The 25040-nt window shown below is 45.9% G+C and overlaps 1 protein-coding gene across 10 annotated transcripts in view; it reads right to left on the bottom strand.

Annotated features, from left to right (window-relative positions):
• ITPR1 (inositol 1,4,5-trisphosphate receptor type 1) overlaps positions 1–25040 on the bottom strand; it is a 354798-nt gene that overhangs the window by 64751 nt on the left and 265007 nt on the right. For all 10 annotated transcript variants that reach the window (XM_050778574.1, XM_050778575.1, XM_050778582.1 and 7 more), the window contains 5 exons: positions 15642–15822; positions 13570–13823; positions 7131–7331; positions 5188–5298; positions 2934–3029 (listed from right to left, as the gene is read on the bottom strand). In XM_050778574.1, coding sequence (XP_050634531.1) covers positions 2934–3029; positions 5188–5298; positions 7131–7331; positions 13570–13823; positions 15642–15822 — 843 coding nt within the window. The remainder of the gene's footprint in view (positions 1–2933; positions 3030–5187; positions 5299–7130; positions 7332–13569; positions 13824–15641; positions 15823–25040) is intronic.

Here is a 25040-nt window from a genome sequence, read left to right as displayed (position 1 = left end):
AGGACTGGATGGACAGCACGCACACTGGCTGTCTCCCCTCCCAGGGAAAAGGCTGCTCTGCACTCTCTCCTATCAGGCTTGGATACAGCCTCAGAATCCTTCATGACACTGGCACAGGCAGTCAACACCAATCCACCTCTCCTGTCGTGAGAAATGAAACTCATTCACTCTACTTAGACCAAGAGACATGCTGTGGCTGGTTACTGCCCTTCTTCTTTACAAGGGAGCAATGGCTTTCAAGTGCCTTGAAACAATAAATATGATATGAATGCAGGCTACAAGCCATACTTTTCCTATCTCAACATTTCCTCCCACCAACTCTCCCTACTCCCAGCCCTTTGCCATTTCAGGAAAACCTAATAAGAAGTCTATTCGCATTGAAGAATAGCTGGTGAAACTAGTTTTTCATTTTCCAAATTTTCCAGGTCCCGCACAGCCTACTCCAAATGAAAATAACAGCATGAACTAGTATTACCTACTGAGTACCTACTATGTGCCAAGGACTGTGTCTCAGTGTTTAACATTCTTTCAAAAAAATGTAATGGTCACAAACATTTATAAGGTATCAGAGATTCCCCTTCTTTTTTTGAGACAGGGTCTTGCTCTGTCACCACTGTCAGGAGTGCAGTGGTGTAATCATGGCTCACTATAGCCTTGACCTCCCAGGCTCAAGTGATCCTCCTGCCTCATCCTCTCAAGTAGCTGGAAGTACAGGTGTCCATTACCATGCCTGGCTAATGCTTTATTTTTTTGTAAACACAAGGTCTCACTATGTTGCTCAGGCTGGTCTTGAACTCCTGGACTCCAGTGTTCCTCCCACCTCAGCCTCCCAAAGTGCTGCAATTACAGGTGTGAGCCACTGCACCTGTCTCCTTATTTATTTTTTTAGTGGGTGAGGAAAGAGTTAAGGAGATAAAATAACATTCCTAAAGTCACAGGTAGTGAGCTGGGATGTGAACTTGGCTCTATTACCCTTCACAGCTGCATGACTTGGCTCCCAGACGACCACACACTTGGCTCGTCTCATGGTTTGAGCACATTTCTCAGAGCATTTCTGTGCCTGTCTGTTCCCACAAGTTTCTGTCTCCAGTTTCTTGAGAGCAAGGACTGGGTCTGCTCATATCTGAATCCTTCCCCTAAGACCCTCCGCAATGCCCAGGACAATGTAGGGTGTGGCCGACATTTATCAAATGAACACATCATTCATGATTGAATCATTTAAAGAAGAAGAAGAAAGAACCTTCAACCTCTAATTTGCACTAAAAATTATAATTTTCTTTGATGATTCAGTGGGCATTTCTGCCTCCCCCATTGCCACAAGGCCATGCCCATGAATTATTTGTCATTATCTAATACCAAAGGCCACATATTTCACTACTGACACCAAGTCAGGCCCTGGAAGTAACGATGGAGACAAGAGAGCCTCACTCTCTTGAGCTCGTTTCCCTGCCAATTCTCTCCAATACCAAATCGAGCAGACAACATGTTGCACGCGATCTGAGGCCAGGAGCATACACACGTATGTATGCACACATGCATGTACACAAACGTTCTATTTGGATTCCTAGAACAGTGTTTGTTCCAGGAAGCCTGACTCTTCCTATGAGCCAGAATGATGTTCTCCAACCACCAGGGGGCTGCCCCAGAGCCGGTGCCAGCCACCGCACTGGGTGTTGACATTTTCCCCACCTGAGATGGGTCAGAGAGCTGGGGCATGTTCTTGATTCCTGGGAAGCCGAATGGGGTCCCTGCGTAGTCATTCCATCCCTGCTCAAGAATGACAAGCCTTGCCTCCCCAGTGACCCCGAGTTACGTAAGCTTGTTATGTAAACTCAGAGAGGCCTTCCATCTCGGGCTGAGAACTTACTCCCTGACCTCAGAGATCAAAGAACTGGGCTGCTCTTAACTTTATTTAAAAGTGTACATAAAGGGACTTTTGCCTGGCCCCCAAGTGCACATTCAGGTCACCAGGAGGCAGAAATGTTTTGGTGCCCTCATTTAAGTCTGTCAGTTACAGTTTATTTGCGTGGAAAAAAGTCCAAATAGAGAGCTCTGCCCTCAACTCATGTCACTGTCGCTGAAAGCTGCTCGTCTCACAGCCTGCAACACTCTCTCAACCTGCAAGTCACAGCCAATTGTGACTATCACCCCTCAAAAATAAACCAGATCATGTTTTCTTTAAAAGAAACAAACAAAAAACCCAAACGTCAGCAACCAAAAAACACTTCTGTAGCTCAGACTCTTGGCACCAAGAAGAGACATGAATTCTTCAGCACTGGGCAAAGATATGGCTCAAATACCAGCAGCAAACGAGGAAAGAGAGGAAAAGGAGCTTCCGTTCACTAAGGGTGTATCAGGTGCTAGGCACTGTGCTAGGGCTTGACATGAATCTTCTCATCTAGTCTTCAAAGCAACCCTCTGGACTAGGTATTCTTATTATTATCGTCCTTTTATGGATCAGGAAAGTGCAGCTGAGAGAGGTCCAAGCAGGCGCCTAAGGTAACACAGCAAAACAGGCAGAGCTATGGACTTGAACTCAGGTCTGCTGGGTTCCGTAACTACACTGTCCTCCGTGAGGGAAAAACAGGGAGGGAGGCTTCTCCATGTGGTTTGCGCCAAAGGGAGAAGGTAAAATAGCACGTATTCAACGTCATATAGGTTGGTACAAAAGTAATCGCGGTTTTTGCCATTACTTTCAATGGCAAAACCATGATTTCTTTTGCCATTGAAAGTAATGGCAAAAACCGCGATTACTTTTGCACCAACCAAAATATTTCACTTCTCTCTCAGTCAGAGGCCTGAATTAAATGTTCCCTTTATACTTCTGACTTTGGGAAGCTTCAAGAAAGCGCCAGGAAGCAGATCCTCTGCTCTGTCCCACATATCACTGCAATGCTCCTTGGTGCTACCATCAGATCCATCACCCAACTCACCAGTTCCTTGGGCCTCATGTTATAAAGTATCCTCTCTGCGTTTTCACTGTCGTGCCTGCTTTCCATGATGGCCAGGAGTAACTTCGAGGCATTGTTCTAATTGGAGAAACAAAGGGAGAGGAAATGTAGAGGGGCTGCTTGGGGGCCCGGCCTGAATGCAGGTGCCAACTGACACATGTGAGGCATCCTGGCTAAACAGACGAACATTTCACCCCATGAGGAAGCTCGGGGTCAAGTACATCAAAAGCTCTGCGCCAGGCAGAGAATGTCCCCCTTCAGACCCCAGATACATGTGTAGAATCTGACTTGGGACAAAGAGGCACATATTTGTTAGGGCACGTGTGTTATGCCCTAATGTCAGCTGGTACAAGTCCCAGAAGAAATTGGGAATTTACACATGGGTGCTTATGGATACACTGTCAGCCTCATGGTGACAGCGGTCAGGAAGAAGCTGCTGCTACATAGATCCATGCTGCCTTCAGGGCAGGGCCTTGCAGGCCAGAGAAGACAGGTAATAAAGGTAATTCGTCCCTGTCCTAAAATATTTCTATTAGCTCTCATAACCCCTAATATAATGAGTACATCTGACACTAGTTAACAAATGTGACCCAAAGGAACAATATATGCAGGCCAAGCCACAATTTCCCATTACATTGAAAAACACCCATGTTCGCACCCCACATTCTGTACTTCCTGGCTTGACTTCGTTTTAGGCCCTGGGTCTATGATAATTTGTATGCTTCTTTATGTACAGGACTTGAAAGTTGTCTTTTTGTTTTGTTTGTTTTGGTTTTGGACAGTGTGAGCGGTCTTATTTCTTCCCCTAGCTTAGGTCACAGCAGTTGAGTCAGGATATCATGCTATCACAGGGCACCAATTTCTATAATCATCCACAGATCACTGAATTAGTTGAAAAAGTCACTAAAATGCTGACCAGGAACATATGGACTTCTGTTTATTTTGGACTTTCTGAGGAATGGTAGCCAGGTATGAGCTTGAATGTGTTAAAATTCATTCTAAAACACGATTTGTCAAAAGGATTTAAAAATAACAGAAAAAAGTCCATTTAAACCACACACCCAAATCGACTGTTAGTGTGGACTCTCAGTTCTAAATAGTAAAGAAAAAATAAATGCCATTCCCACAGGTTTCTGTGTTCCCATCTTTCCTAATGACCTTTCCTATGACATCCTTCATGCAATGAATACAGCTCAGCCTTTCAGCCAAAACCCTGTAGTTCTAGGCTCTTTCATGATATTGATGAAGTGCTCGCTGCTGCGGATGGCACACAGAGGACAAATCTCAACATGCCCTGACATGGGAACAGTTAAAAAGGAAATGTGTCCAGAAAGGCTAACATGTTTTGAAATATACTTTAGAAACCTGATGCCTGCAAGTTCAATTGTTAAAACTGAATCATGGGATTCTCTGAGAATCTTTGGAATCCCTACATAGAAGCGAGGATTTTTTCTGGGTATACTTTAGAAGTCAACATCAGGAATGGTATATCAATTTCTCAAATATCCAAAAGGCCAGCTTGGAAATGCTGCAGGTTTAGCACCAAGAAGTCACGATTTTCACTCCGTTAAGCCGTTTGAGTAACAGGGAGTCCAAACGTCAGTGCGGCTTCCACATCAGTCACCTGCAGTCCCGCATTTGTACACAATTCAGAGAAACTCAGCAGAGGCCTGCAGGCACATTTTTGGTTTGTGTAATTTTCCTTATTTTAAACCAACATTAATAACCACCCTTCTGCTAAATCAGTGACAGAGAAGAAAAAGGTATTTCCTTGATTAAATAAAAATACATGTTTTGTGTGTGTGTGTGTGTGTGTTTGGTCCTAGATAGGCTTAGTTGTACTATTCTTCAACTGGCCCTTTTCCCTCAAATGGGGAAAAATCAGAAACCATAGAAGGAATGGCGTTTCCATTGTTTCTCTGTTTGTGACTTTCAGAACCGAGGCGTTTAGTACTCGATGCTGTTGGAACTGATTTCTCAGCTTTGAGCAAGGAATCTTCATTCCATGTGACCTAACATTTCAGAAGCTCCTATCCCCTCATGAGACCCTTATGTGGAAGAGAAAGGGTGAAGTTCTGCATCATAGTCAGCACTAGCAACTTGGGTCATTCATTCAGTTTAAAGAACTATCTTTAATATTTAGTCTCATGACTAACTGACCATGTACATGTGCCAAGGCAAAACACAAAAGCGACTGTTTACAAATGACTGTCTTTTGCTTTTAGTTCCTACTTGCCTTCAGTTCTAACACAAGGTCCATCCTCTTCTTTCCCAAAGGATTGATATCATTGAGGATCAGGGCTGTGATGATGTCAATGCCATTGGATTCATGAGTGGCTATGCAGTTCTGGGCAAAGACACACACAGACATTTACACAAATGCTGGTCATAAATCAGACGTCAAAGGCCAACAGGCTGAACTGCTATTTCAACACAATGCTTACCACTCCCAGTAATGTCTCTAGGGGAGAGCTGCAAATTTTCCGTGAGAAAGTGGTAAGAATAAAAGACAGATGAAAATCTCTAGTTTCAGAATTAACAGTAAACAGTAGGAAAGTCCCCATGCACTGTAACTGATAAATTGGTCGTGTCTAATCCAACTCATGCAGCACAGTTGGCTTTTGTTCTTAAAGGAAAATATGGTGTATGACTGATTCTGGGTTCTGAACCCTTTTTCCCCTTTCAAGGTGTGTTCCATTCTCTCTAAATCACTCTTTTCGTATTTTGTACTTTAGCTTAAGGCTTAAGCTTGGAAAGCAAGTTTCCTGTTTAAGGCACACAATATCAAAATTAATCATCTGCCCCCAGGTAACATCTCTGTTTGCAGCACAATCCACTCTGATCTGCTCCTTTCAACAGGCCTCTATTTGGCAGAGAAGCAAACTTGAGGTAATAAGGAAATTCACTTAGATGTCAAATAAAGCCTTTCCCCATGCCTGTTGTATTTTTTTGTTCCTTTTCATTTTAACTAGGACTACACCATCTGCTTCATGAGGGAACCGGGAGAGGAAAGTGCATCTCACAAAATGCTATTCTCACATTCACAGACAACTGAGACCAGGTTTTTAATAGACAATGAGTTGTCTCTCATAAACCATTCTCCTCTGAATGAAGGGCCTGGCTCCCCAAGTCACACAAGTAACCTTCCCTGGCTGCTGGGTTTAGCACTGACCATTTGAAAGCTCAGTCATCCCTTTCCAATCAGGATGAAGCTATAATTTGGGATTAAAAATCATACTTGGCCGGGCACGGTGACTCAAGCCTGTAATCCCAGCACTATGGGAAGCCGAGGTGGGTGGATCACAAGGTCAGAAGTTCGAGACCAGCCTGGCCAATATGGTGAAACCCCATCTCTACTGAAAAAATACAAAGATTAGCCAGGCTTGGTGGCATGCACCTGTAGTCCCCGCTACTAGGGAGGCTGAGGCAGAGGCAGAATAATCCCTTGAACCCGGGAGGCAGTAAGCTGAGATCATGCCACTGCACTCCAGCCTGAGCAACAGAGTGAGACTCCGTCTCCAAAAAAAAAAAAAAAAAAAAAAAAAAAAATCATACTCAACCTGGCACAATGCAAAAACTCACAAAATCCTTAAGATGCCATGTATAAGCAACGACTCTACTCAAGACAAGAAGTTACTGGGTTGTACTCCCAAAATATACCTCTTTGAGAGACCAAAGTCAAGACTATCTCATCTTTCTTTTCCCTGAATGTCCATGATGTTTAAATCTCAACTATAAATGTCCTTGTATTACTTTCAAGCTGTCTCACGTGTAGTAATTTTCTTCTCTCTAGCTAGGCTTAAACGTCCTTCGAGTAGTCACTCTTTGAAATCCCCTAGTATTTAAAATAGATCACTGTCTTTTGGTTCTCATTTAACTCTTGCTTTATTGCCTACTCCTAGAAGTCAAGTTGAAAAGTTGGACATTCAAACCAAATCAAAGGAAGCCAAACCTAGGCAAAGAAAGAGACCACAGACTGCCCCTCCAATGCCCTTCATTAGGAAGGTTCTGAAGTATCATGAAACACCATGGCTATTTCTCAACTGCTGGAAGACAGCCTCCTGTCCTACTGACTCCCTAGGCCAACAGGCACAGGCTTCATGATGTCTGAACTAGTTTCTGTCAACATTTCTAAAATAGGACACTTTTTTCCCCATCCCAAAACAGAAATTTAATTACCTGGTTCTCATGGCAAGGTCCTTGACAGTATTCGGTCAGACTTTCCAGGGTCTGGTTGATAAGTGCTACGTTCTTTTCATTTATATACAAGCCCAGAAGACCAAGGCCTCCAGTTGTGCTTCCACAAATACAGTCTAGAAACTGCAGCGTCTCACATACCAAATTGTAGTTGGTCTTGTTATTTTGGCAACGGAGGAAGTTCTGCAATTGAGTAGTCCCCAGGTTAGGAGAGCAAAGGCAGAGAAAAGAGGGAAACGTTATTCATCCTGCCATTTTGATAGCCTCTCATAGGTTGGTAATTATACAGAGAGATGCCATGTGGGAGAGCATGGAAGAGTCACTGTACCCCCCCCCACCACGATGATAAGCCCATAGACTTGGTGTACGGCAATGGCCCTCAACAATGCAACCTGCTCTCCAAGGTGTCAGTATGTGGAATGCAGTGCAGTTGACTCCTGTCATCTTTTTGAGTCCTCATTTCTCCATTCACTTCTTACCCCTTCCTCACTCCTGCCCACCCCAGCTTCCATCAGGTGTTAAGTTCAGAGGCATCTGACATTTCCAAGGGCAGTGGTTGTGTTTAAAGATGATGGTGTGGTCTGAGTGTTGAATGCCCGGAGCCCAGCGCTGGGGAGGGTTCACCATGAAATGGGGGTGTGATCAGCTGGCTTACTCCGAGTGCCATGTGGAGGGAGCCTAGATTACTTGTTTGACCATTTCTATGATTAAGGGAAGGAGTGAGTGTGAGTAAACGTGTGTGTGCTTATGTGCACGTGCCTGAGCAGGTATTCTCCAGGTGAGTTCCAAATGTAAACAAGAGGCACAGATAGGAGCAAGACACTTCCTCAACAAAATTTAAAAAGCCACATTCGCCCAACTTGAGAAATAGAGTATTTTAATGAGGAGATTTTTTTCAGAGGCTCCAGTAATTTGTTCTTAAAAAGAAGCAAAAATTAATTATGTATGTTCTCTTTCTCAGTTACCAAAGCGACATGGTTACTGTAAAAACTGGGCAATACGAAAAGATAAAATGGACATGATCTTTGACCCAGTAATTTCCACTTCTATGAAGTATTCACTTCTACTCACAAAGTCTGCATTGGATGTTCACTATAGTACTGTTTGTGACAGTGAAGAACTGGAAACAACCTAATTGCGCACCAATTGAGGAGTAAATAAATTACAGTATATCTATATCATTTAATATTATAAATTAGGAACACTGAGTAGATCCATATGTGCCAATATGGAAAGATGTCTAGGATACACTGTCAAGCTTTTTCAAAAAGGCATATAGATTAATATCTAACAAATGTTCCCATTTCAATACATAGAAAAGGACTACAGGATACAGTCTAAACCAATAACCAATTCTCTATGGATGAAAGAGAGGCAACTCTTATAACTAAATACTTATATTCATTTCATCTTTATAAAAAGAATATATCCACATATTCCTTGTGTAATTAAAACATTTGTAAATGTACAGGTTAAGAGCTGGTAACCAAGTTCCATGCTTGACTCATCACCAAACTAACCGCCTCCTTTTTCCCCACTACAACTTAACCCAAATCCCTTTTGCTTCATAACAAGTTCAGGTCCAGGTGGGAGGTGGAGGGAGAATAGATGATTTGGGACTGTGCGGGCTCAACTGTTTTTCTAAGGGAAACCAGAGGAGGATTTCATAGCCATTTCTGCCTTGCTCCAGCTCCTCAGGGAAGACGCTACCTGTGTGAGGGCTTGGCTCAGCCCCGCTCTGTGCAGGGGCGCAGGAGGAGTGTTTGGGACAACTCTGGAGAGGGCCTGGCTGTCCATAGCTGAAATTCACAGCAAGGCTCTCCTAGCCCATCTGCCTCTCAAATTTCTGTTACTGCTCCCAATGAATTTAAAAAGGCATATAGATTAATACGTAACAAATGTTCCCATTAGAATATATAGAAAAAGGACTTAAGGATATAGTCTAAACCAACAACCAAGTCTCTATGGATGAAAGAGAGGCCACTCTTATAACATCTGAGAGGCAAGTCTTATACCTTATAACATCTGTCTCTCAAACTTCTGTTACCACTCCCAGTGAATTCATTTCATTTAATTCAGATTATTTCAACCAGTATTTACAACACACTTCAAGCACTCCTCATTCTCTGCCTGGCCTCTGGGCTCCTACCAGGCAATGCCCTCTGCCTGTTGCCCTCAGGGCCTCCACCCTGAATGACTCCTCTTCCTTCAGGATGTGGTCTAAAGTCACTTCTAGGAAGCTCCTCCAACCCCTGGCCTCTGCTCCAGTGAGATGGGAGCACTGCGCGTCGCCTCTTCCGGCCCTCCTCACTCCGTGATGTGCATACAGAGGGGCCGATCAACTCACCAAGGACCACGTTGACAGCGCTGGGTGCCCAGCAGCTGGCACAGGGACTGGCACCTACCAGGTGCTTTGCAAACACTGGTTGAAATAATCTGAACTAAATGAAATGAATGGAGGGAAGAGGACCAGGAAGTCCTCGAGGCTAGCTGGGCCCACGTGTTTCAAACTCCCCATGAAGACAATGGCTGCCCATTCCTGAAAGCCTCTCCCATCTTTCATGGCTTTCAGAGTGTCTGGACGGAATCTGTCCCAGACTCAGATCCATTTCCTCTGGCCCTCTCCATAAACAGAGGCACGCCACTCACTACGAGGCACAGGGAACTCCTTCTCAGAGAAGAGAACTCCCCGTCAGCATGTACCACCCTGGCTTGTCCAGGCTACAGAAATCCTGCCCTTTTTGCAGTCTTCCTTGGAGGGCCTGGGACCAAGTTGAGATGGGTGGGTTAAGGAAATGGAAGACTTTAAGTCTGTGCTTAGACAGACTTTGGCGGAAAGAGAGCAGGACCTTCATTGCCCCAGGGGGAAGAGCAAAGCCAGCTTCTCAGGGGAGGGCCCCCAAACACATGCCAACTGGCTGAAGAGCGGTTTTTCCCATCACATTTCTGACCACTGTAAACAAGGCTTGCTTAAGGCAGCAACTGCCTGTTTGGCAAAGTGAGACTTGGTGACTTTATCTCTTCTGAACATTTACCAACAGGAAAGTTAAGGTTATAAATATGACAAGTGACTCCGGGCAGGAGCCCAGAGGTTGCTGCTGCAAAAGGCCAGATTCCTTCTCCCTCTGCGCAGACTCTGAGCTGCTGTACACCAGGAAGCCGAACACTCTCTCCTTATGAGAATGCCTTCTCCTTCCGTCCGATCCAAGGGGAATCCCGGACACAGTGACCCACCCCCTGTTCTGGGATATTGCCACAGAATGACACTCAGAGTGGCTGAGTCCTGCTGAAAACTATTTTTTGGAGAAGTGGATTTCTACACACAATAATTGTATTGCAGCAAGTCACTACCTGAGAGAGTCTGATTTTGCAAGAGTTTTTAAGGATGATTCCAACCTCCATCCTTGTGAACCACTGGTCCAGATCACGGGCTTCTAACTGGGCCCTGCAGAACCCTGGGGGCTCCGTGCAATTCCTCCCTGCCATCCCAGGGGTCTTGTAGGTGAGGGAGCACTCTAGTTTCCACTCTGAACAGAGCAGCTTTGCTCTCCTCTGCAGTATTTAGTGTATTTCTGCATAAGATATTCAAACAAAGGATCCTGTATGCCCCCCGCCCACCAAAAAGTTTAAAAGCACTGAACTGGATAATCTTTATGATACCTTCAAACATTATGTTGCTAGGTCTTTTTTTTAAGTTAAAATATGTTAAAATATACTATACACCCCAACACCCCACAGCACTGTTTCCCACAGAGCTATGCACTGAGAAACGAGTTTTGGAAGGACTTCATTAAAAGGTGCTTCTGTCCATGGGGTTCCCAGGGCATTGATTCAAATTCTGCAAAAAGCTAAGCTAAAACTAAAATTCTGAAGACTTCCAAACAAGAAATGATGAACCTGTGCAATTAAAGCCTTACTCTGCTTCCACAGTGGAAGGAAGTGGGTGTATGGGCGAGGGAGGGAAGGTCAGGGAGAGAGGGAAGGCGGAACAAGCCCGTGCCACCAGAGCTAAGCTTGGGAACAAGCACATTAGCACTGCCCCTCTGACACTCATGGAGGGATTCTACTCCAGGCAGTCTTGGGTTTCATCAACTCAGAACTCAGCAGATGCCAGCTCCTCTAAGAGGCCTTAAACAAGGACCTGCATTGGACCTGCATTGGGTTGGTTCCTCTCCTCTAAGGAGTGGCTGGTTCCATTCAGTTCGAGTGGCTGCTACCCTAGACTCAGCTCTGTGAAGGCAGGGGTGAGGTCCTGTCACCATGGATGCTGCGCATAGAGCAGGGATTCACTGATATTGATTACATGACACACACATGCCTGGGCATCATCTCAACCTACTTCCCCTGTGGACCCCAAGGCTGGCAGCGACCAATGACACCTGCACAGGGGAATAGTACAGGGGCACTGATCACCATGCTCTACCCAGAAACAGGCCCCAGCATCAGGGTGCCCCCACTCCCATCCACAGAGGTGCCAAGCTGAGCTGCTCAGGCTTAGTCCTCTGTGGGTCACTCACTCCCCCTTTGCCTGAACCCTGTGACTAGTGGTAGGGTTATGGAAGGTGGAGGGTGGACAATGTCGGGGAAACAGTGGCCTACAGATAGAAGTTATCAGCCAGTGAGATGGTTACCAGGCCCTGAGCCTTTGGGGCACATAAGTGCTTTGCTCCACCCAACTGGACTGCACAGTCCTGGCAAGAAAATCTAGGGCTGAGGTGTTCTAAAGCCCAAAAGAGGAAAGTCTGAGCAACTGACAAGAAAACTAAGGAAACTGATGGCTGAGATCCCACACTCAGATGGCAACAGGGATCAAGCAGGGAGCACCACAGGCTGAAATGGGCCAGGCACCAAAGAAAAGAAAGAACCAACCTCATCTGGAGGGGCCCCCACTAGCATGCAAGCCACATGGTACTGTGGGTCCAGCCTGGCTGACAGTGGGGTGTGTGTGAAATTCCTTCACTTTCCAACATGAGTCAGATCTGGCCAGGTGATGACCTCAGATCTCAGATGCTTTTTCAAAGTTGAGGCTCTTCAATCCGATTGAAAATTCAAACAACTATAGAAGGTATTAACGTTGCAGGTTTCTCTCAATTCCATTTCACAGTTCGCCTTACTGATTAACAATATCATTTCTTAGCTAATGCAGGCATAGAATCTGTGGCAAGTTTTAAGTGAGAGCAATTCACTGTGGCAATACCAACTGTGTAGCCACAATCAAGGTGTGACAGGCATCAAGTCACCTGGGGGATAAGGTCAGCCAGGTAAATATTTAAAGGCTGCGCCTTCCCCTGGCCAGATCTGGACTAGCATTATTTCCTTTCCATACCCTCATAACCCAACTACACAGAACTACCATAGCTGACTGAAGTGTCTTAGGAGGAAACATTCCATCATAAAGGAGATGTTCAGATGCCTGGGTTCAAGTCCTAGTTCTGCACTCCCTGTGTCCTCTGCACCTCAGTTTCCTTCTCTATAAAATATAATCATATAAGCAACACTAAGGATCCAGGATATCATAAGTGCCTAACGAACCTTGGCCATGGTTATACAAAAACAACAACAAAATGAACAAACGATTTCTGGAATAATCAGTTCAGCAAAGATTTCTGAGCACCTCTTTCTGTAAAACACTGAAAGGCAGCCATTTCCTTTATTCAGTCAACAAATATTTAATCAGAACTTTCTATGTATCCAATTTTAGAAATCTAATATATTTAATTATCTAACCATCCATCCATCCCATTTTTACCTGAGCACCTAGATGTCTAACAGTGACAGGCTACAAGACACACACATAAACAGGCACATACAGACACTTAACAAATACATATGGGGCAGGCACCTATGTTGGTGCACAAGATGTGGTCTCTGGCTCTGTGGAGACAGCAGGAAGACAGACAAGGAGACGCATCACTGACCCAGGCTTTTGCATCAGAGAACTTTGCTGATCTGGCCAGACTTGGTGGCTCACGCCTGTAATCCCAGCACTTTGAGAGGCCAAGGTGGGGGGATCACTTGAGATCAGGAGTCCGAGACCAGCCTGGCCAACAGGATGAAACTCCGACTCTACTAAAAATACAAAAATTAGCCAGGCATGGTGGTGCACTCCTGTAATTCCAGCTACTCGGGAAGCTGAGGCAGGAGAATTGCTTGAACCCAAGAGGTGGAGGTTGGAGTAAGCCAAGATCATGCCGCTGTACTCCAGCCCGGGCGACAGAGCGAGACTCCATCTCAAAAAAAAAAAAAAAAAAAAAAAAAAAAAAAAAAAGAAAAGATAAAAAGAAAAAAGATAAAAAAGAACCTTGCTGAATCCTTGGCTCAAGCAATCTGGCCCAAGTGAGAGGTGCTGAATTACCAGAGGAAGGCAGGCCTTGGCAGCCTTGCCCGAGCTCCCTCCATGCCCCCGCCCCCAGGCCCTCACCTGCAGGTCTCGGTTGTGGTTTTCGCACAGGAGTTGCAGGAAGCGGAGGATGGGCTGCATGATGGTGATGACCGCGCTCATCTCCAGGTCGTCCTTGGTCTTGTCGGCAGTGGCCTGGGTGCCCTCTCCAGGCTGGTAGTGGTCGTCGGGATCAGCCTCCCTCCTGAAAGTGGTGAAGGCTTTCCTGGTGGCAGCAGAGGCCTCCAGGAGCTGATCCCGGACCTCTTCTGTTATCTGTGTTGTGGGCTCTTTAGCTAGAAAGCAAGCATAAGGCATGAAAGGCTGCAGAGTCCTCATGGTCCCTGTTCACCACTCCAAAGGTGACACTCAGAAACCTACATTCCTGTATCTCCTACAGATCTTCAAAGTTGGCAAAACACTCCAAGAAGTCACAATCTGCTTTCAGTCCTCAGACAGGATTAAAACTGAGCCACGCCCTGCCACCTTACTTGTGGTGCTACCATTTCACCTATGCATGCGATGTTTTAGAGGAAAAGCCTTAGTACAGGTTCTGTCAACCTCAAAAATATAAGGGTCTGGGCCTCAGCTTCCTCATCTTTAAAATGGGAGAGCATTCATGAATAATATCTCAAGAAAGTTCTTAAGAAGCTCAACATAATGCTAATCACAATTATTGTCATTACGACAACAATAATTGTGATTAGCATTATGTTGAGCTTGTAACTGTCAAAGCACCATGATTAAGAACTTTGTGTTATTTTATCTCATCCTCAGAATAACCCTGTGAAGTAACCATGGCATTACAGTTAGCAGCATTGACTCCGCAGCCAGACAAGCTCGGTTCAAATGCTGGCTCCACTGCCTTCTAGCTGCATGTCCATAATGACTTAATTACCCTCTCTGTGCCTCAGTCCCCTCACCTGTAAAATGGGGATAACTCAATTTTATCTATCTTGCAGAGGTGACATGAGTTTGAAATGAGTGGAATTGTAAAGAACTTTGAACAGTCAGCACAGTGGCTGGACTATAATCCCAGCTACTCAAGAGGATCACTTGAGGCCAGAAGTTCAAGAACAACTTGGGCAACATAGTGAGACTCGATCTCTACCAAAAAAAAAAAAAAAATTGTTTTAAACATTAGCCAGATGTGGTGGTGCATACTTGCAGTCCCAGCTACTCAGGAGGCTGAGGTGGGAGGATCATTTGAGCCCAGGAGTTTGAGGCTGCAGTGAGCAATGATCGTGCCACTGCACTCTAGCCTGGGCAACAGAGTGAGACAGAGCCAAGATTTTGTTTTTAAAAAAGAACGTTGAACAGTGCCTGATTCCTAGTAAGCATTTAGCAAATGGTAGCCATTCTTCTTTTTCTTCTCTTTAGCTCCATTCTAGACCAGCTCTTCTCAGCCAGGGGTGATTTTGCCCCCAACCCCACCCAGGGGACAACTGGCAATGTCTGGAGACATTCTGGGAGTAGGGGTATGCTGCTGGCATCTAATGGGTAGAGAATGTATATGCTGCTAAATATCTTACAGTGCACAGGACAGCCGGACAGCCCTGTAACAAAGAATTCTCCAAATGTCACTTGTGCTGTGGTTGAGAAACCCAGTTCTAAACTTGAAACATGAGGCTCAGGGTGCTTAACTTTCTCAAGACCACCTGACTCCAACACCTGTGGGTCTACCCACTCCCCAGTATGACTTCTGTTCTGGTGAGATACTGGATAAAAAGCTTTGTAAGCTTTCCAATACCTCAGAAAACAAAAGAACATTATCTGACAAAGGACTGACACCCAGTTTTAAAATACGTATTTCCCTCAACTTTCTCTAACATTAAATATAAATCACAGGAAAAGAATATTCATGGATCCCTTGCCAATAAAACCCTAAGCTTGACCAAGAGGAATGTTCTTTATTAAACAGGAAGATCCTTCTGAGCAGCAGGGCTTCAGCTCAGGTCACTGAGGAAGAATTACGTCATAACCAGGCTGGCTTTTCTTCTGAAAGCTCCCATCATAATGCATTTTAGAGCACAGAAGTAAGGAAAACAATGAAGGAAAACAAGGACTCCTCTGTTGTTCAAGGTCCAGCTGACTGAAGACTGAAGAACATTTACCTTTTTTCCGTGATGGGGCATCTCTGTCTACCTCGTCGTCTTTCTTTTTATTTCCCAAGTCACTGGTGTTCACTGTCACTGTTGCTTTGATTTCTTGCTGGGCCACCTTCATCCGGTCATAAAACACCTTAAAGAATTTCTCTGACTTCTTATCTTCTGTCAAACGGCAGAAAAAGGAGTGCTGCAAAGGAAAATCCATGGATTGTGAACACTGTAACTGACCAGAAACTGCACCCCACTCATGACACCAAAACCTAATGAAGATCAGAGCCAGTTGCAAAAGCTCACGCATGATCTAAGTTTAGGTCAACGTTAAGGACCACTCCACACACTGTAGTTCTCTGGGTTCTAAGGCCTGAGGTTTTCAACACAGAGTCTTTGAAACAAATTGCTGTGACTGGAACAGACACATAGGCTTTGGGAGCATGTTGGAGTGTCATAGGCAGACTGTTGCCAACTAAGAACAACTCCCTTTCACCCTTGCACACACGCAAAACAACACTGTTAATAATGAAAACTGACTTTTTGGGGGGGGATTACTGCAGGGGCAATCATTTGTTTAAGGGCTTCTATGCACTCTTCCCCTGGGCAGAGCCCTATCAAAAATATACACATGAATAAGATATGCTGCCTGTGCTCATTAACAGGTTAGGATGACACGTCCATAAATCAGACTAAATTATGTTAGGTAAAAAGTGTTCAGGAAGCTACACAATTATATTATAGATGCTCAGAGCTGGTGAGGATGACACTATGCTATAGTGATTCTAAAATCTTCAAGAAAAAGGTCATCTTCAAATCGGGTCTCAAAGGACAGGTAAGAGTGGTTAAATGAAGAAGCTCAAAATGAACAGGTAGCTCTCCTCTTGGATACACATTTGTTTTTGGACCCACTGCAAGCAGTAGTATACACTGTTGATGGAAAAACACAATATGGTGTCTCAACTTCATTTATGAGTATTCGCTTTTCACCCCTTTGCAAACACCACACTGTTGTAAATTATTTACATAAAAATACAATACGGTCATTTAAAAAACAAAGCTCCAAACAATATATTTGCTTCTTCCAGGGGATCTTCTGCCAATTTCAAATCCTTCCATTTAGAAAGATGGCACTTCCCTATAGAAGGCAGTCCTAGGCTTCCAATCCCAGAAAGATCTTAAATCTTATCACCTTCTCGAAGCCCCCTAACTCTTGAAACTTACCCATACACACACCCCAATGCCTGATTCAGCAGAGCCCTAGGGAACCACCACATTTCCATCATCAACATGCAACTTCAGCTGCTTTGACTCTTCCAGCCATCGACTCACACACTTTGTGGACAAACATCTGTCCCGTCTGCCCACAATGCACTTCTTGGTCGTGCCCTTTCTCTTCCTTCTAACTGTTCTTCTTTACCTCTGGTTGTTTTTTACAGCACAGGATCCATCCTTCCTGCCTGTGCTCCCTGGTTTGTTTTCTCTCCAGCCACTGCCAAATGCCAGGACACAAGTTACCACCTCCCCTATGCTTGGCCTTGTCACCCTGCGTGTCGCTGACGCCTTCACGATTCCCACTCTGGAACGAAGGTAAGTCTGTAGTGTCCTCCATTGCCCTTTATTGCCTATTTTCTTTTCTTTTAGGTTTCCTGCTATTTCATCCATCCATCCACTCATCCATCTACCTACTCATCCATCTATCCATCCATCCATCCATCCATCCACCCACCCACCCACTACTTATTTTTGCATTTGTCACGAGGTGGGCACTATGTCAGTTATAAGAGAAGTGAGCAAAAACGAGCCTAGACCTTCCCCCCATGAAATTGACAGTCTCAGGAAGAAAACACACAGTAATTCAATAAACACCATAATAACTATTTACTAAATAGCCTTTTATCCCTACAAAAGTGACCCAGGAGGCTGCTGGTAAACAGTGCTGTGGCAGACACTCAATGCCACTGCCCTATTCTTATATTCCTGCTTCTTCCCCTGGCTAGGGCTCCTCATCTTTTGGGCCCGCCACCAATGCCACCTGCTCAGTGAGGCTGCCCCTACAGCAGCTCCCAAGCCTACTGCTTATTCTCCATGCCCCGTTTTATCTTCTTCACAGCAATCAAGCCCTCTGAATTGCACTGTCGCACTGGCTGTTCACCTGCTTACTGTCTGTCTTATGCAGAGTGCAAGCCCTATGAAGGCAGATGCCTCACCTCAGGGGTTTTCAGCTGCCCCCAGAGCTCCTAGAAGAGACCCAGCACACAGAAGGCACTCCATGATTATCTGACAAAAGAATGAATATAACCCAACACTTTATGGCTCCCCATAACCGGATGCCTCCCTCCCCACAGTTGGATCCTTTTTATATTTGGTGGACATGACAGAAATAAATCTCCAAAATAAATGAATTCTAGAAAATTGCTCAAATAAGAGAAAGCAACTTTCAATTGTTCACTTCTTTGAGAGCTCTTGAACCCTCAGATCAACAAAAGAGACAAAAAAATGGTGGGTACAAAGAATGCAACCTGAAGCCACCTAATTATGGTGACTGAATTTCCCACCAAGACAGGCCATCCAACATCTCACCCATGTGGGCTCACAGGGGACTGCCTGCTAAAGCGGGGGTGCACCAGAAGGTGGCCGTGCAGGACCATTAGCTTCAGTTGTATCCCAACCCTGTTCTTGTGGCATAGAAGCAGCTTTAAAAGCATTTTGGACAATCTGGTCATTCAAGGAAACAAAAGCCCTTCAACTAAGTAAGCAAATGAATAAATAAAGCCCGCCATCTGTCATCTGATAGCAGCGCCACGCGACACACACAGATAGCCTGCCACAGACCGCACTGTCTGACGGCCAGCCGGGTGACCCAACGGCTGTCAACCGCTAGGGTCAGGGTAAGGGAAGCTCTTATGAGATGAGGCAGGGCCAGGCACTGAGAACGCCACACTGCTGTGTGTGTTTGTTTCGCATTACTGATTCCAGTACTCACTTGCTCAAAGCAGCTTTATCGATAGAATGTGCTCAATAAAATAATAAAAGGGATAATAAGGTCTAGAAGACACGAGTAAGCACAGAAGATCAAAAAGAGAATAGGTTGGGAACTGGAGAATGGGGAATAAGGATTCAGAGGAGTCCCAGGCCGGGCTCTGAGGTCAAGCTGAAATGAGAGGTGTGCTCAGTTACACTACTCTTGGTATCAAAAGGAGAAATATAACCAGTGCCTCAACAGAAGGAAGACATTTCTTTTTTAAAATTCTGTTTGAATAAATTTTTAAAATTTAAACAACTTTTTAAGTTCTGGGGTATCTGTGCAGGATGTGCAGGTTTGTTACAAAGGTAAATATATGGTGCTTTGCTGCACCTATCAACCCACCCGTCACCTACATATTAAGCCCAGCATGCATTAGCTCTTTTTCCTAATGCTCCCCCTCAACCCCCGCCTCCCCCAACAGGACCCAGTGTGTGTTGTTCCCCTCCTTGTATCCATGTGTTCTCACTGTTCAGCTCATACTTATAAGTGAGAACATGCGGTGTTTGGTTTTCTATTCCTGCATTAGTTTGCTGAGGATAATGGCTTCTGGCTTCATCCATGTCCCTGCAAAGGACACGATCTCATTCCTTCTTATGGCTGCACAGTATTCCACACTTTATGGCTGCATAGTTTATGTACTACAATTTCTTTATCCAATCTATCAGTGATGGGCATTTGGGTTGATTCCATGTCTTTGCTATTATGAAGAGTACTGCAATAAACATATGCATACATGTAACTTTATAACAGAATGATTTATATTCCTTTGGGTATGTACCCAGCAATGGGATTGCTGGGTCAAATGGTATTTCTGGTTCTAAATCTTTGAGGAATTGCCACACTGGGAAGGCGTTTCTTAACAGGAATTAGCAGGGCAGACTTTGCAATCAGATTTCCTGGGTGTGAGTCCCAGGTCCTTGACCCACTGGCTTTGTGGCCTTGGGCACACTGCCCAGCCTCTCTCAATCCACATGGAAGGGCTGCCACGATGCATGCCAAGTGCTCAGTACAGTGCAAACTGATGGTGTTAATTTTGTTTTTCTACTACCATTACATTAGTAGAATGTGAAAACCCCAAGGTGAAGGTAACCCTGCGAGCAGCTAGGACACGATATCAAGGTGACAGCTGTGTTTCCAGAGTCGGAAAGGCCTGGATTTCAGCTCCACCACTTACTAGCGAGGGTCACCTTAGGAAGTGACAATGTCTCCGAAACCCAAATCTTCTCATCTGCAAAATGGGTAACAATCGTACTTCATGGATGGTTATGAAGGCTCAGTGAGATCACCACAGTAACACGATAGCTAACACTCACTGACTGCTTTCGAGCTACCAGGAGCTCAGGCAAACCTTCACATGTTATCTCGCCCAAAAACCCACAGAGCTAGTTACAATGATTATTCCTTTGGAGAGTTCAGGGGGCCCTGAAAGATAGTACACATCAAATATTTTAGCACAGCCCCAAGATACCCAACTACGAAGAACGCAGTCTCCCCAGGATACTCAGGTGAAGACAGCTCTAACAGGGAGGACAAGCAAGGGCTTAGGGTGTAAGTCCCCTGACTGAGAAGCCAAATAAAGACACTCCAAGCCGGGTGCTGGGGCGCACGCCTGCAGTCCCAGCTACTCCGGAGGCTGAGGCAGGAAGATCTTTTGAGCCCAGGAGTTTAAGGCCTACCTGGGCAACATAGTGAGGCTTCTGTCCCAATGAAATAAAAAACTTAAAAAGGTACCCCCGAAGGAAGAAGTGGGGTTTCTAGAAGAGAAGCAGTGGTATCTGTTGCGAGAGTAGAAGTGAAACATGATGGTAGTGTGGGTAAAGAACTAACATACTTCTCCTTAGAAGGGGCATACCCTGGGAGTGACGGGAGGCAGAGGGGTGGCTGTCCCCAGGGAGGGCCTTCTGGAATTGCTGGCTGTGGCTGCTGGAGGCCTTCACCTGCCCCCTCTGGTACCTGGTGTGACCTAGACTTAGAGAGACAAGAGCCCTCCACACAGTCCCAGACCTGTTCATTAAGCCTCTTTCTGTAATGATGCAGGGTGTGGGTGGGGAGTGGAGTGTCCTCCTCGGGACTGTCTCCCTACGGCTGGTGGGAGCTGAGAGCAGAGGAGGTGGGTGCACAGCCTCCCCGCCCCAGGCTCCTGAAGCAGGGCCCCTCTATACACGACAACGCCTCCCTCTCTCCCCCTCCTCCGAACCTCTTTCAATTCATCCCTCTTCACCCTGACCAAGAGCAAATCATCAGAGATTTTACTTTTTCAAACTCTTCACTCCACCCTACCTGGCAGATGTGAGGTAGCCCTTCAACATAAACCTGGCCCAGAACAGAAAACATCAGGTGATGGTGAGAGAAATCAGAATGATGGTTGCTAGGCACCCACAAACAGTGAGCTGGATACATGTGGTACATATAAAACATGGAATACTACACAGCCATAAAAGAGATTGAGATCAGGTCCTCTGCAGCAAAATGGATGCAGCTGGGGGTCATTTTCCTAAGCAAATTGATGAAGGAACAAAAAACCAAATACTACATTTTCTCACTTGTCAGTGAGAGATAAACATTGGGTACTCACGGACATAAAGAGGGGAAAAAGAGACACTGGGGAGTACTTGGGCGGGGGCAAGGGTTGAAAAACTCTTGGGTACGATGTTCATCACCTGGGTGATGGGATCATTTGTACCCCAAACCTCAGCACCACACAATATACCCAGATAACAAACCTGCACATTTACCTCCTGAATCTAAAATAAACGTTCAAAAAAAACACCAAAATGGTGGTTGCCTCTGGGAGGTAGGGGGTTGTGAGTAGAAAAGGACTATAAATGGGAATAAGACAACTTTCTGGAAGGAAAGAAACATCTTGATTAAATCGGCACTTTCACAGGTGTGGTAGACAGAATGGCCCCCTCAAACATGTCCATGTTCTAGTCCCTGGAACCTGTGAAAATGCTGCCTTATGTGGCGAAGGGGAATTAAAGGTGCAGATGGAACAACAGCTGCTAATCTCTGACCTTAAAGTAGAGAGATGAGCTTGGATTACCCAGGTGGGCCCAACATAATTACAAGGAGCCTTCACAGTGGAGGCAGGAGGCAGGAGAGGAGGGTAGCGAGAGGCAATGTGAGAAGGCCTCCACTCACCATTGCTAAACCTGAAGATGGAGGAAGGGACCACAAGCCAAGGGATGTGGGTGGCCTCTGGAAACTGGAAAAGGCAAGGAAGCCTTCTCCCCTAGAGCCTCCAGAAAGGAGCGCTGGCCTGCCAACACTTGATTTCGTCTAGCTAGTTAAGACTCATGTTGAACTTATAAAACAATACATTTGGTTACTCTAAGCCACTAAGTTTGTAGGAATTTGTTACAGCAGCCACAGAAAACTAGTATAATGGGTATAAAAACATTTGTCAAATCTAATCAAAGTCTACATTTAAAATCTGTGCTGATGATTATATGTCAATTATATCACAATAATAATAATTTAAAAAAGATAACAGAAAGTCTGCTTTGTTCCCAGAAAGCTGGGGAACTCTGTAGAGGGGCCACATTCTGAGGCTGCCTCTCCACCACAGGGAACAGCATCTGCCCGCCCCCAGGCTGACCCCTCCTTACCCTCCAGTCATCTCCAAATCACATTTGATTCCAGAGCCCTTTCCATATAAGCTGTCTCACCAGAGTCTTAGGAGATTGCCAAGGCAGATATCATCATTCATAAATCTGTCACATTATAGATGAGAGAGCTGGGGTTAGGAGAGGTCAGTGACTTGTGGCAGAGCCACAACCAACTCTCCTCCTGTCTGCATGTTGAACCAACACAGACAACCAGCCCCAGCAGTGAGGCCGGAGTCAAAGGCAGGGGAAGCAGAAGACACGAAGCTGGTCTGTGGGCAGATCCGCAGCGCCAGTCCCGGACATCCCTGATGACAGGTCTGACCCAATATGCTTTAAGCAAAAGGCCAGGGCAGGGGCAGGGTAGGCAGTGACCCCGGCAGTGGCCGTTTCCATCCTGAATCCACTGGGAAGGGGGAACAGGAAGTGGGCATGGCTGCTGTCAGCCAACCTTCAACCACAAGCAAGAGAACACAGATCACAGAACCCTGCAGCTGGAAGCACTGGATTCCAGCAGTTTCCAAATGCCTTTTTTAGCAGGGGAATGTGCTCCCTCTCCAGACCCCAAACACCATCTTAGATAAAGAACCCCCTAGATAAAAGAGAAAAAGCAAAACAGATCCACATGAAGCAGAGCAAAGAGGGTCTCCTCCCTCTCGCCATTGAAACTCCTTGGAACTCCAGGAGAGCAGCACTTGAAAACCACCCACATCGGCCATCCTTCCACATTCCACAGATGAGGAAACTGAAGCCCAGAAAGGGAAAGGGACTTGCCAGGGTCACACAGAACCTCCCTCTCCTGACTGCCCAAGACAGTTACTTTTGACCACACTGGGGTGTGGCTGGTTGAAACCACAACCCGAGTTTACATTCTCACCTTCTGCTAATTATCAAGTACACAATGTTCCCTCCTTGGGTTGACTGAGCTGCAGAGGGGCCAATGAATCAGGGTCTTAGATTAAAAGGATAACAAAACTACCTTTTCGGATCAGGCTTGAAAATAATAAAAGATTGCTTAATTAGCCTGGCTCCCCATCCTCCCCTGGCCCCGCAAGTCCTTGCAAAGCCATGGATCATGGTTATGATGAGCCTGCCTCGCTTCAAGAACAAGAGCCACCCTGAGGTTAGGGGCTAGCAGACAGTGGTGGCCACCCTGGTGACAGCAGGGAGACAGAGGGCCTGGAATTATCATTGGATGCAATTTGGGCACTAGTCTTTGGCCATTTACATAACACCCAGCTCCTTTCTGGATCCACCTATCTTACCCTTCCCTGGAAAGGGGTATTATTGTTAGACATATAGCACTTTGCATCTGAGTAGTTCTTGGTAGTAATCAAAGTGTTTTTCACAACTGATGTTTCATAACAACCTTGCTGGGCCCCAGCTTCCATGTGATGCTGACATGGCAGGTGGTAGGACCCCCATTTTTCAGCTAAAAACCCCAGGGCACAAATGAGGTTCAGTAAATTGCCCATGATCACATGGCTGGATAGCAAGGAGCCAAGGCCATAATTTAGGTTCCCTGACTTCCAGTTCTCCAGGCACTCTCTGCCTAGCCAGGTGTGTTTTATTACCTAGTTCAAAGGGGGACACTCCTTTCTTTAGGTGCAAGAGGTCACAGTCCTAATCAAACTGTGTAAACAAGTGGTCCTGGAGAGAAGAATAGGAGAGACAAGTCTTCTCCACGACCTGGACATATACCCATGAAGCCATCTTTCCGAGAATTCGGGAAGTTCAGGGGAGAAGCCAGGCTTTGCAGTCCAAGGATCATGGCGTTTCCTGGAATGTGAGCCAGCCTACCTGTCCCTTCCTGGGCCACCAGGCCATTCTGGGGGAGGAGCCCCTTTGCAGCGTCTCAGCTGCAGGACAGGGCAGTGGTGGGGAGCATAGATGTATGTGTTCCAGGCTGAAGCCTGGCGGGAGTGGGGATGGCTTGCAGGGGAGCAGTCCAGCACAGAGTGACGACTGTGGGACTCGGATCCTTCCCCAAAGAAAAGCATTTCCATCCGCTCTGAAAGTTGGTCCACTTTTCAGAAGCCCTCGCTCTGGGCCTTGAGAGAATCCAGAGAATGGGATTTTCCATCTCACTGCCTCATAAGACACGGCCCTGACCCATCCAGCCCACGACACCATGGCTGCTCACTTATCTGCTGCAAAATGATTTAAGTTCTCACACTAAGGCCAAGAATTTGAAAAATGTGGCTGCTGAACAGTGAGCCAAAGCTGGAGTTTCCACGGGCTGAGGTAACTTCTCTGTGGGCATCTTTGATTTTTCCCTTTCCACATCAACTCTGGGAGTCTCAGGGATTTCAGGGGACATCTCCAACCAGACTAACCCACTCCTGCCCAGCTTGAACAGATACTCTGTGGGTGACAGAGCAATGCCAGTGGCTACCAAGAGGTGGGGCTTACCTTGGCTGTCTTCCTACACCTGTGATTAACTGAGAACTCGCCACTCCCTAGGGACCCTCTCTCTGCAAGTTTTATTATAGTGAACGGCAACTGAACGTTTCCAGTTTGCTGGGTGCTAAGTGCTTTATGTGCATTATCTCATTTAATCCTCAGAACTACCCCATGGGGTAGGTGCCATTATCATTCCCAGTTTACAGATGAGGAAACTGAGGCCCCAAGAAGTAGCCTGCTGAGTCATCCACCTAATGAGTGCCCTGGCACCCAAGCCCCACCTGTCTGACGCCTCAGCCCTGTTCCCAACCACTTGCTCTGTTAAACGCCTCTCTCCTGAGCAGGAGTCTGTCCTGTTCTGAACACCTTTTGGCATTTTAT

Source organism: Macaca thibetana, chromosome 2 (genome assembly GCF_024542745.1).
Source record: "Macaca thibetana thibetana isolate TM-01 chromosome 2, ASM2454274v1, whole genome shotgun sequence".
Classification (NCBI taxonomy): Eukaryota; Metazoa; Chordata; class Mammalia; order Primates; family Cercopithecidae; genus Macaca; species Macaca thibetana.
This window is presented reverse-complemented; position numbering and strand designations above follow the sequence as displayed.